We start from the raw sequence: 13286 nt of genomic DNA, 5'->3' as shown, positions 1-13286 counted from the left end.
AGTAGATTTGTTTCCTTTTGTTAACTAATTAAACAAAAAAATGTCCATGCAAACGATCGTACAGATGTAGGTACATTTGCACCAGTTTGCTACTATCTCTGCACATCGGTGTCCATGTTGACTGATCTTAACTGACTGAATGGGAATTAGTTGTTGGCTTCAAAGTATGTGGAGCTCAAGGCCATGCCTACCGATGAGGTGGACCAATGGCAGTAAGGTGTTTAGTAGCTTGTACGAAGTTTTCCTGAAAGTTTGCCCTAGTGAGCTGTTACGAACCACTGAAATGAACTCAAAGACATGTTCATTTTGGCCAGATATTGTTTGAAATGACATCACACCCATTTGTTCTTCGAGTTCATATGAAGTGTGCAGGCCTTTACTATTCACCCAGCTCCTTGTCTATCTGTTGACATCAAAACACTTTTAGTGAGGGGGCCTGGGTATCTCAGCACGTATTGCCGCTGACTACCACCCCTGGAGTCGCGAGTTGAAATCCAGGGTGTGCTGAGTGACTCCAGTCAGATCTCCTAAGCAACCAAATTGGCCCGGTTGTTAGGGATGGTAGAGTCACATGGGGTAACCTCGCTCTCAATGGGGCACATGGTAAGTTGTGCGTGGATCGCAGAGAGTAGCATGAGCCTCCACATGCAGAGTCTCCACGGTGTCATGCACAACAAGCCACGTGATAAGATGCGCGGATTGACGGTTTCAGAAGCAGAGGCAGCTGAGACTTGTATACCGCCACCCAGATTGAGGTGAGTAACCACGCCACCACGAGGACCTACTAAGTAGTGGGAATTGGGCATTCCAAATTGGGAGAAAAGGGGATAAAAAAATAAAAAACACTTTTAGTGCATGACTTGTAAGGCAATACATGTTAATATTTGCATTGCATAACCAACTTCAATTACAAGCTTGTTCTTGTGCATTCAAATTGCACAGTAGCTCAAGTCATAAAGCAGTGCACTTACGATGCAAAAGACTAGGGTATGAGTCCTGAAGAGCATGCGAGTTGACACATGAGCAAAAATGTCATAGGAGCAGCACAGAATGACGTGGTTGCATCTTTTTATGACATTATCGGTTAGGTTTAATCTTAAGGTTTAGGTTAGGGAGGTAAGTTTTGTTGATTTAAAACTGAATAGAGCATTAACCTTAAAATCTGTTAGGGAGACATTTTTCAGTGCTTTTAGTGGCACACAGTGGACATTTCACCTTGGAACTGAACCACATAATATAATTTTGCAAAAATATTCCCACAGTCACATAACTGTCATGAGATCAGGCTAAATTTTTGTGGTCTATAAGACTTAGGTAGTCATTAAACTGAAATTTAAGCTATTAATCACAAAAAAGCATGAGCACAAATTGGGAAGACTCTCAATGAACAACAAGGTGTTTATTTATAAATTTTCCAGTTTGTTCCTCACACAAATCTATAATATGGCTACAGAAGATTGTGAAAATACTGAACAAGTTGTATGGACTACTTCTATTGGGCTTTTTTATTATTTTTGGAGCTTGACAGTATAAATCACCATCCACTTCCCTTGTATAGAAAACAGTGCCTAAGATCTTCTTTTGTGTTTTACTGAATAAAGAAAATTGTACAGGTTTGGAACATTTATGGGTGAACTATACCTTAATGGTGAATTTGAAATGCAATTGGAACACTGCATTTAGAAGCAATATTTTTATCCATGTCCAATGACCCTAGAAAACATTAAAGCAAACTCCTTGTTCTCACCTAATTGGCACCAGTGGCACCTGCAGCTGTACGGCATACGCACTGTGCGTACCTTGAGCACTCTGAATGACCTGAGAAACATTTACTCTCAGAATATGTCATCAATCATGAAGTGTGTCCAGTATTTCTGTTGTCGAATGAATAATTATTTTGAGTCAGTTCTTTTCAGTGCATTGGCCAAACAGGCTTTCAAAACGTTCTGAATCGATTCATGATTCAGTATAATTTGTTCGGAGCACTCTCTCATTGAATCATTTGGAGCGGTTTCTCACACAGTAAAACAATATCAGGATATTTGCAAACACAGAACAAACAGCACTGGATAAAGTGGAAATATTCCTACAATCAACTGAAACAAAAGGCTGGTTTTTTGAGAGGTATCTTTGAGAAACATTCGCTAGATGGATGTGTTTTGACAACTGCGCCACATTTCACTGAGTTTTTAGCTTCTCTCATGGGAGCACTGCATTTTTAGACGCCGTGTCAAGTTAAAAATAAATTCGTCAAATGATAAATGGATCCTGCTCTATTCGTTGTGGTGCATATTGCTTTTTTACTGTACAGCAACTTAACAGTAACTGTTACTGGAAGAAATGTCTTTGTCAATAGTTACATGAATACTACTCATAATCGAGAGAAAAGAAAAAAAAAAGGCTTCTCTCAAAGTCACCAGAATTGAAATGTGTGTGCCCTCAGATGAAGTCCTGCAGGTGCCCATGGTTGGCATCATTTCCTATAATTAATATATATTTGGCTTATTGCCTGCAATCAGTAGCATAGCACAAATCCGTGGATAACAACCAAACAGACACTCTGAAATCATCTCAAGTGTCTTCTTTAAAGCTCTTAATAAGGGTATACATTTTCAAAGTGCACCTGGAGAGAGACCAATTCAGGGAGAGCAATACCAAAAATGTATTTTTTACAAGGTGCACTTCACAATCAACATCAGGCTATACGTCAGACTGGTCATAAGAGATTTTTTTAAATGCTTCCAGAATGCACATCAGCACAGAAGGGGGTCACACATTCAGACAAACCCTGTGTGTTAGGATATTGTCACCTTTGTCAGTCATGTTTATTGTGGTGACAGGATTCTGACACTTATATTCTGTGTCTCTGTGTGAGCACACAGCTTTGGTTGTTTTCCTTGCCGTTTGCTCTTCTGTCTAGTCTGTGTTCCATGTTTAGAGCATGGTGTCGGAATCCTGACTCTTCGGTCTTGGGATCCAGACACTCATGCTCTATGTCTTGTCTTTGTGAGCGCATGGCTTCATGTTCGGTTTCGGTTCTCTTGCCATGCGCTCATGTCTGGTCTTGACTTTTGTTTGAGCACATGGCTAATGATGGCTTCATTGTGCTCTATTGTCACAACATTTTCTCAATTAGCTCGCCATTGGCAGATGTGGTAAAAAGTTGGACACTACCTGTAAATTAACTTGTACTAAAATGCAGTAAATCATATTACCATATTGCAATAACTATAAAACAAAATGCACCTAATCATCCTCTTTTCAAAAATACCAAACACAAATATTTGACATACCTTCCATGACATAGACAAGAGAGCCCACATCGCCTTCTTTGATTATGCAGCTTTCTTTATCATACTCCACAGGGTACATGCAGTCCACAATCTCCTGAATCTGAGACAGCTCCAGGTTTTTCATGAAGTCATTGTCAAGAATAGCTTCCTTGATGAGTTCTTTAGACCTGCGGATGACATGTACTAAATGAAAGACCTGCTGACTTTATTCCTTGATAAAATCAAAAAGAGATTGTGAAGTAATTTTCTGAGAATGCCTTATCAAAAACTAACTAAACTATGGGGTTCCTCTGACAAAACTTCAATTTCACAGCACTGAGTCACCCAAGTCACAAATCACTCTTTTTGTTGATCTCCAGACACCTCCACTCCACACCACAGCATGTGAAATTACTCACCGAAAATTGTATAGAAATTGATTTTTCGATAATATCCCTTGTTTAAAGTAGGTATTAGTAGCAAGTAGCACCATAAAAAGTAAATGGCTACCATGTTATAAAAACAGAACATGTGTGATATGCAAAACATTCTGTCAACACAGAAAAAAAGCTATTAATCTTGTCAGATTGAAAATCTGTTTGAAACCATTCAGTTTATTTTCAATTCATTCATTCATCGCACTGAATACTAGTTCTGTCAATATTTATAACAATGAATACTGTATCAAGTGTTGGGTGTAATCTAATTTCAAAACAATTCATTACTGTAATCTAATACATCTTTAGTTCAAAAAGTAAGCTTCTGATTACAGTTACTGACTTTAAGTCAGTTCCGCCAGAATTTCCCTGCATTTTTTCCTGATTATTGCGGCCCAAAATGACTGAATTTGCTGCAGCTTTTCTCAAAAATTGTGATGCCATTTTTTGCATTTTTCTTTGTGTTTTGCTTTGCAGTGAAAAGTCACAAAAAATATTTTTTTTATGTATGCAATTTTTGTCAATAACAGTGTAAGTGCAATTACCTGTAAATATTTTAGTGCGTAATAACTGAATATGCAGTTAGCAAGGAAAAACATCCTGGTTACTTTCGTAACCTCCGTTCCCTGATGGAGGGAACGAGACGTTGTGTCGATGTAGTGACGCTAGGGGTCACTCTTGGGAGCCCTGAACACCTCTGCTTTTTGAGAAAAGGCCAATGGGAATTGGCGAGTGAAATTTGCATGCCACTTCCCCGGACATACGGGTATAAAAGGAGCTGGTATGCAACCACTCATTCAGGTTTTGTGCTGAGGAACAGAGACACGGTCCCGGCCATTTCAGCGGGTAGTTCAGTGTTGTGGCAAGAGGGACACAACGTCTCGTTCCCTCCATCAGGAAATGGAGGTTACGAAAGTAACCAGGATGTTCCCTATCTGTCACTCACTCGATGTTGTGTCGATGTAGTGACACTAGGGGTCCCTATACAAAACGCCACAACTAGCTGAACTGTGTTACGTTGACTGGTGGTGTGAGACGGGCAGACCGCTGTGTGCCTCATAGCCAGCGCACCAAGCCGTCATGTAACCTTCCCCAATGCTCTTATGAGCGTCGAACGGTCCTTCGGGAACAGGTCGACTGCCCAACAAATAGGGACAGGCTAGCCAAGCCATGGCCACTTTTCCTCTTTTATTCTCCCCAAAAAGAGTGGAATTTATTAACCGACTGGGGGCCATAAATGTCTACGTCGGGGGGGGGTGTCACTCCCAAAGGGAAGACACCACGGAGACCACACCCCGCCCGGAGAAGGGGGGGTATTTCAAGTAGAAATACGTCACATGGTCTTACCGAATCTTGATGGAAGAATGTCACGTGGAGAAGTCGCATGGTAGGTCCTACCCGAGGGGGGAGGAGTTTCCACAAGCATGGTGACCAAGGAAGACGCAGTTTACCGACAGGGAAACGATTTAGCGGAAGATATATCATATGGGGTCACCTATGGGGAACCAGCGCATGTGGAGCACCTACCCCAGTACAGGGCTTAGTTAGCACATGTACACAAGGCTAAGGAGAAAAGTAATCCAGGGATCACAAATTGTGAACACGACTGGGAGTCAAAGGCGCACGTCTTCACCACATGGGAGGGGAAAGGTGCTATACGCAAGCAGTACACCTGGCCAGCTGTCCCGGAACTTACCTGTTCGGACCTGACAACACACGGGACGAAACCGGCTCAACCCGGAGATTATAGAACCTCGCAAAGTTGTTGGGTGTCTGCCAAAGAGGTGCCACTGGTCAGGGCCCAGGAGGCCGCTACACTCCTAGTAGAGTGGGCTCGTAGCGCCATGGGGGGTGGCATATCCTGAGCGTGATATGCCATCACGATGGTGTCAATGACCTAGTGGGCGATCCCCACTAGGAGACAGTGCTTCCTTTCCGCTGTCCACCAAAGCAGACAAAGAGCTGCTCGGAGCTTCTAAAGCTCTGCGTGTGATCCAAATAGATGAGTAAAGCACGCACCGGACAAGCAACGCCAAAGCTGGGTCTGCCTCCTCCTGGGGCAGCGCTTGCAGTTTCACCACCTGATCCCTAAACGGGGTCGTGGGAACCTTGGGCACATAGCCCGGTCAGGGTCTCAGGATCACGTGAGAGTAGTCCGGACCGAACTCCAGGCACGTTTCGCTGACAGAGAACACCTGCAGGTCCCCTACCCTCTTGATGGAAGTGAGCGCAGTCAGGAGGGCAGTCTTCAAAGAGAGTGCCTTAAGCTCAGCTGACTCCAGGGGCTTGAAGGGGGCTTCCCGTAGACCCTGAAGGACTACAGAGAGGTCCCATGAGGGGATGAGATGCAGTCTGGAGGGATTCAACCTCCTAGCGCCTCTCAGGGACCTGATAATCAGGTCGTGCTTCCCTAAGGACTTACCGTCCACTGTGTCGTGGTGTGCCGCTATAGCGGTTACATACACCTTCAAGGTGGAGGGGTACAGCCACCCCTCCAGCTTCTCCTGCAGGAAGGAAAGCACCGATTCGACTGCACATCTCTGGGGGTCTTTGCGTCGGGAAGAAGAGGGAGCCCTAGCCTGAGTGATCGTATCTATAGGTAGGCCACTTAGGTCTTCCACATCCTGTCCAAGGGCCAGACGTGGAGATTCCAGAGGTCTGTTCACGGGTGCCAGATGGTGCCCCGTCCCTGAGAAAGAAGATCCTTCCTCAGGGGATTTCGCCGGGGGGGGCTGTCGTGAGGAGCGTGAGGTCCGAGAACCACATCTGCGTGGGCCAGTATGGTGCTACTAGGATGATCTGCTCCTTGTCCTCCAGAACCTTGCACAGGGTCAGGGTCCAGGCTCACTGGGGGAAACGCGTATTTGCGTAGTCCAGGGTGCCAGCTGTGTACCAGTGCGTCTATACCGAGGGGTGCCTCGGTCAGGGCGTACCAAAGTGGGCAGTGGGAGGATTCCTGGGAAGCAAACAGGTCTACCTGTGCTCGACCGAATCGACTCCAAATCAGCTGGACCACCTGGGGGTGGTGTCCCCACTCTCCCCTGAGTGTAACCTGTCATGACAGCACGTCCACTGCGGTGTTGAGGTTGCCTGGGATGTGAGTGGCTCGTAGTGACTTGAAGCGCTGCTGACTCCAAAGGAGGAGACGGCGGGAGAGTTGTGACATGCAATGGGATCGTAGACCGCCTTGACTGTTGATGTACACTACCATCGCCATGTTGTCCATCTGGACCAACATGTGCTTGCCCTGGATCAATGGCCTGAACCTCCACAGGGCGAGCAGTACTGCCAACAACTCGAGGCAGTTGATGTGCCAACGCAGCTGCGGGCCAGTCCAGGAGCCGGCAGCTGTGTGCCCATTGCATATGGCACCCCAGCCCATCTTGGAGTCTGATGTAACCACGACGCACCTGGAGACCTGCTCTAGGGGAACCCTTGCCCGTAGAAATGCTAGGTCATTCCAAGGGCTGAAGAGGTGGCGACAGATCGGCATTATGACCACACGATGTGTCCCACGCGTCATGTCCATCTCGGGACTCGAGTCTGAAGCGAGTGCTGAAGTGGTCTCATATGCATCAACCTGAGCGGTGTGGCAACCGCAGAGGATGACATATGCCCCAGGAGCTTCTGAAAAAGTTTCAGTGGAACCGCTGTCTTCTGTCTGAACGCCTTCAGACAGTTCAGCACTGACTGTGCGTGCTCGTTCGTGAGGCACGCGGTCATCGAGACTGAGTCCAACTCCAAGCCGAGAAAAGAGATGCTCTGAACCAGGGAGAGCTTTCTCTTTTCCCAGTTGACCCAAAGCCCTAGACGGCTGAGGTGCCTGAGCACCAAGTCCCTGTGTATGCACAGTAACTCTCGAGAGTGAGCTAGGATCAGCCAGTCATCGAGGTAGTTGAGTATGTGGACGCCCACTTCCCTTATCGGGGCAAGGGCTGTCTCTGCGACCTTCGTGAAGATGCGAGGGGACAAGGACAGGCCGAGGGGACAAGGACAGAGGTTTTACCTCTATGTCGAGGTAAAACCGAGACGTGGAATTATGCGTCCTTAAGGTCTACCGCCGTGAACCAATCTTGATGCCGGACACTCGCTAAAATGCATTTTTGCATCAGCATCTTGAACAGGAGTCTGTGCAAGGCCCGGTTCAGAACTCGCAGGTCCAAGAGTAAGGGCTGTAAAACCATTTCTTCATCTCGGCTGGAGGGACAGGCTCTATCGCGCCCTTGCGCAGAAGGGTCTCGAACTCCGCACACAAGGTAACGGCGCTCTCGCTGCTGAACCTGGGCAGGCGCTTGGCAAACTGAATCATGTAGCCGAGCCGGACGGTCCGGGTCAGCCATCGCGATGGGTTGGAAAGCGCAAGCCACGCATCCAAACTCCGGGCAAGTGGGATCAAGGGGATAATCATGTCGGACGTACCGGCAGGTGGGGCCTCACGGCGGGGCAGAGCCTGTGGTGCCATATCACGGGGGCTCGAGCCCCGTGGCTGTGCTGAGTCCAGGGACATCGAAGCATTTACCTGATACCCACCATAAGATTGGTCGAGGAGGGGGGAGGAGGCACATTGTCCCCACAGTCCATCGGAGCCAACCCGGTGTGTGCGTGTTTGTGCCACGGCTGGGCGCGCAGGGGCGGGGGGGTCTGCTGCTAGAGTATCAAACCTGCCGAAATGGGACGGTGAACGGCGGTCGTGACGCCTGGAGAGCGAGGTCAGTCGCCGAGCGCAGTTCCTGCATCAATCCCAGGTCAGAAATACCCTCATGCACCTTTTAGCGCCTTGGCTTGGTGAACTTGCAGGAGAGCCATGGCGTGCAGGGCGGAGGCAGTTTGTCCAGCGGCACCATAGGCCTTAGCCGTCAGGGATGATGTAAACCTACAGGCCCTGGATGGGCACTTCGGCCTTATCCACCTGGGGTATCACCGAATAACCCTTGGCCACCCCAACATCGAGGGTAGTGAGAGCGGGGGAGCTGAAAGATCGGGATCGGGCAGTAAAAGGTGCACCCCACGTTCTTGTCATGCACTTCTGGGAAGAAAGGGACCGGGGTGGGGCACGGCCGTGAGCGGCGCTCTGGGCCAAGGAACCAATCATGGAGTCACAAGGGTTCAGGGGAGAGTGGAGGGTTCCACTCCTTTCTACTTTTCCCGCCTGCCCGGGAAAGCATTCTCCTTTATCTCCGCGTCGGCCTGAGACTGGGCGACCACACCCGAAGGAGGGAGCCCAGCCAAGGCATCCGCATCAGAGTGGACGAGCACGCTCTCCGATGCTGCGCTCGATAACTCATCATCTTCCCGTGCTCCGAATGAGAGGTCGAACTTGCCGTGAGACGAGCTGGCGGTCTCATCTGAGAGCCCGACCGGGGCAAGCGAGCGTGCTGGGGAATGGGAGGTCTGTGGGGGTTTACCCGGCGGAGATGCTCCCATTGAGGTCCTCAAATCGCCCCCAGTGCTTACCGGCATTGCCTCATACCCGTAGATAGAAGGACCGAGGCAGGGAGCCGCAGGGGTTGCTTTCTTACAAATGCAAGCTACAACCGCAACGTTGCCATGGTCATGTTCTCGCAATGAGGACAAGACCCATCCACGAACGATGTCTCCGCGTGGGCAGCACCAGACAGCGATCATGGCCGTCAGAAGCAGAGAGATAACGACTGCAACCAGGAATAACACACAAACGGAAAGGCATCTTAAAAAAGACTATCCGAGTGTGTTGCTCTTTTTTTTAAAGAAAATATACTCTTTTAGAATATACTCTTTTGCTCTGCCGAAGCGCCTAGGGGCGTTCTCTGCACTCCACGGGTGCAGAGGGGGAGAAGCCGCTGAAATGTGCCGTAAATCCAGCAGTTTTAGGTGAACGGTAAAGAGAACTGTGTTTGAATTGAATTCAGTGCACTGAATGCAACCGCTCGGCTCCGAAGAGAAAATTTGAATGAGTGGTTGCATACCAGCTCCTTTTATACCCGTATGTCCAGGGGAGTGGCATGCAAATTTCTCTCGCCAATTCCCATTGGCCTTTTTTCAAAAAGCAGAGGTGTTCAGGGCTCCCAAGTGTGACCCCTAGTGTCACTACATCGACACAACGTCGAGTGAGTGACAGATAGGGAACTATAAATGCACACAACAATATCATACATTTAAGAGGTGAAACCCATGATAATGGATTTGTAGCATAATATTGACCACAAAAATTAATTTAGACTTGTCCTTTCTTTAAAAAAAAGCAACAATCTGGGTTACAGTGAGGCACTCACAATGAAAGTGAATGGGGCCAATTTTTGAACATTAAAATACTCACTGTTTCAAAAGTATAGCCACAAGACGTTAACAATATGTGTGCTAACATGATTTTAATGTGATAAAATAACTTAATAACCTTTTCTGTGTGAAGTTATAGCCAATTTTACATCTCCGTTGCATGACGATGTCATGTCAACAAAACCTAAAATCCTAAAACGACTGTAAAAATTATGATTAAAACAAATTTACAGCTCAAATAATACATGGGTTTTAACAGAAGAATTTGTAAGCGCTTTTATAAAATTATGAGCTTCACATTTCAGCTTTTAAAACCTCAAAAAATTGGCCCTATTCACTTCCATTGTAAGTGCCTCACTGTAACCTCGATTTTTGCTTTTTTTAAAGAAAATGGGGGACGAGTCTAAATACATTTTTGTGTCAATCAACATTATGCCACAAATGCTGTCGATTGAGCTTAACTTGTACTGAACCCAGAACATTCCTTCAAGAGATAACTACTGATAACTGCTCAATTCTAACTCTAAAGTGCAGCAGTGAATATTCATGTTGTCCAAGTCAAACAATATCAGATTTCATGCATATGAATATGAAGGGGAACATAAGATTTAGACTGAACTGTGGGGTTCCTCTGACCAAATTGGAACTTCAATTTCACAGAACTGCCAAAATGTTGCTAGTTTCTCTAGAGATCCCAGACACCTCCATTCAAAACCACAGCATGTGAGATTACTCACAGAGAGGTGTAAATCTCAGAAATTAGCATTTGAGAAAATCTGAGAGAATCCCCCATACCTGGGTCTTTGTGAATGCAATCAATACTTCACCTCATCAATGGATTAATTCCTTCTTATGCAGTGGATCGGAGCTCTATGTGATGACTCATATTCAATGAAAACGGCAAAATCCATTTCACAATGCATTTCAAATGGCCTAGCTATTGCTACTGCATTACAAGTTCCCTGTCATGCAACTATTACATTTAATTTTACATCAGTTAGTTCCAGTCTTGTGGCAAATCCAACACCTTGCTTAAATCCTACTCCCTTGCACCCCAAAGGGTAGCCGTAAAAAAAAAAAAGAAAAAAAAAAAAACCTCTACAAAGGTTTGCTGTTATTCATCTGTAATAAACTGCATAGAGTATGATGGGCTAGGAGGCTAATCAGTTAGCGGTATGATGAGATGGGAAAACTGCTGGGGGGATATTGCATTTAAAATGGAAGTTACTCAATAAAATCACAGACAAGCTGAGTGATACAAACAATGAAATGCTCCACTGCAGTTATACTAAATATCAGTCAATTGGCCAATCAGATTAAAGGACCAGAACTAACTGTCGTATAATGCTTCATTAATCTATTATGGCACTGATTGCACAAGTGGGTCTGCATAAGGAAAAATTCGACCACTTGCCTTCTTCGATTAGAAATGGCAATATGGCATATAAAATGGCTACAAATGGATCATCTGTCCATGAGTACAGGATCCCCAAGGGGACATGGAGTGGTAGATGACTTCTCAGATGCACTGCATTACTATCACTCACACACTGGGTTCTAATATCCCATGGGCTAATGATAAGAACTCAAGATCCATGGATCTGTCTGGACTAATGACGTTAACAATCAGCACAATGTCTTCTGATTCATCATTCATGTGGGCACCAGAGCTATAAACAAAGGCAGTTCTTTGTACATAAAAACTGACCTCCAAGTAAACATAAATCACTGATTCTTGAGACAACTTCACCTGCGATCAGTTTGAAAATAGCAGCATTTCTACTTTTAGATTGTCACTAGAATGTTCTTAACACAAATGTAACATTTCATTTGATTTTCTGTTTATTTTCTATTTATGGCATTATATAATCACTCAATACCCATAAAACCATCAGACCAGAACTCAATATTTTATAAATTAAAAAATATATTCAAGTAATAATAATAAAAAAAACTCAAATATGAATATATCTTTAAAAGAACTATTACAATCATGTCCTGACAGAAGGAAGTGGTTAATTAAAAAACACCTCTTTTATAAGGTTTCACAGCTGTGTCCTTTTGTTTTTTTTTTACACCGTCAGATATTATGAAACATTAAATATTTTCATAAGATATTATGAATTAAACATAAAAGCAGTTAATGTGGCTCATGAATCATATTCCAGGTCTTCTGAAGGCATATGCTAGGGTTGGGTGATAAACAACCCTATGAAAGTTATTTTTTCAGTGTAAATTGCGTTCATGAGTGCTATGAGGGAAGTTCGTACAGAGGTATGCATGTTCAAGCAAGAACTTGCATTGTCTTCAACACAAAATAACACAAGATTTTGCATGAACCACTATGAACAAGCTTCTCTCATAATGTCAATGGATGTCAAAATTTTAAGTAAAAAATGACTTGCTTCATCCAAAATCTAGCTTATGTCTTAAGAGGACTTGGAATATGATGCACAAGTCGCATGAACTCTTTTTATGATACTTTTGGGTCCTTTTTTAAGCTTTAAAATAAGTCTATCCCCTGCTAATGTTTAGATGGTCACCTGTATTCATTGAAACATAATTTTGTGTTCAACATAAGAAAGAAAGTCATACATGGTTGGAACTCACCCACAAAATATGGGTGAGTAAATTGTGACAGAATTTTCATTTTTGGGTGAGCTTTATGAAATTGTGCTATATTTTCTGTCACAACCATGTTAACTCCATCAAGTAAATGGTTAACTAAATAAATTGTTTGGGATTTAGATAATTTCCTTATACATATGTGTACTTGATTGTATTTTTTTGTCCAGTTTTGGTGCAGTACACAAGAATACGTAAACTAATGGTCTGAAAAAAGCTGGCAAGTAGATCTTATAGTTTGTGTGACTGTTCACCATTTCATATTGCTTATAGGACTCTTGAGGGATCATTACTGATAACTGTTCAGTTCATACTCATAACTGCAGCAGTGGATATGCGTGTTGTCAAAACGATCATTTGCATGCATATGAATTCCAAGGGACACATGAGATTGAGACTAATGGAACATTTATAGGATTATAAACTAATTTCACATGGTGGTTTCTTACCCCTCGATCGTGCAATCGCTTAGAGAAGTATGGCCTCATTTGTTTCTTCTGTCTGATGCTGAATGGGGGATTAAATACAAATCACTTGATGAAGAGATTACAATCACACAATCTATTATTGCCAAGCACACATAGGCTACCATCGATCAACAATAATGAGTTTTATAAAAAAGACAAAGGACGGGGGTTTGAATTCAAAATTCCTCACATTCCTCATATTTAATAAGACATAGTTATATTAAGAAAAT

The 13286-nt window shown here is 44.6% G+C and overlaps 1 protein-coding gene across 2 annotated transcripts in view; it reads right to left on the bottom strand.

Moving 5' to 3' along the window:
• Nucleotides 1-13286, bottom strand: part of prkg1b (protein kinase cGMP-dependent 1b) — a 282644-nt gene that overhangs the window by 238877 nt on the left and 30481 nt on the right. For both annotated transcript variants that reach the window (XM_051673736.1, XM_051673735.1), the window contains exon 2: nucleotides 3294-3460. In XM_051673736.1, coding sequence (XP_051529696.1) covers nucleotides 3294-3460 — 167 coding nt within the window. The remainder of the gene's footprint in view (nucleotides 1-3293; nucleotides 3461-13286) is intronic.

The sequence above is a fragment of the Myxocyprinus asiaticus genome, chromosome 36 (assembly GCF_019703515.2).
Source record: "Myxocyprinus asiaticus isolate MX2 ecotype Aquarium Trade chromosome 36, UBuf_Myxa_2, whole genome shotgun sequence".
Lineage (NCBI taxonomy): Eukaryota > Metazoa > Chordata > Actinopteri > Cypriniformes > Catostomidae > Myxocyprinus > Myxocyprinus asiaticus.
The sequence above is the reverse complement of the archived record's forward strand: the minus strand, read 5'-3'. Positions and strand labels throughout refer to the sequence as shown.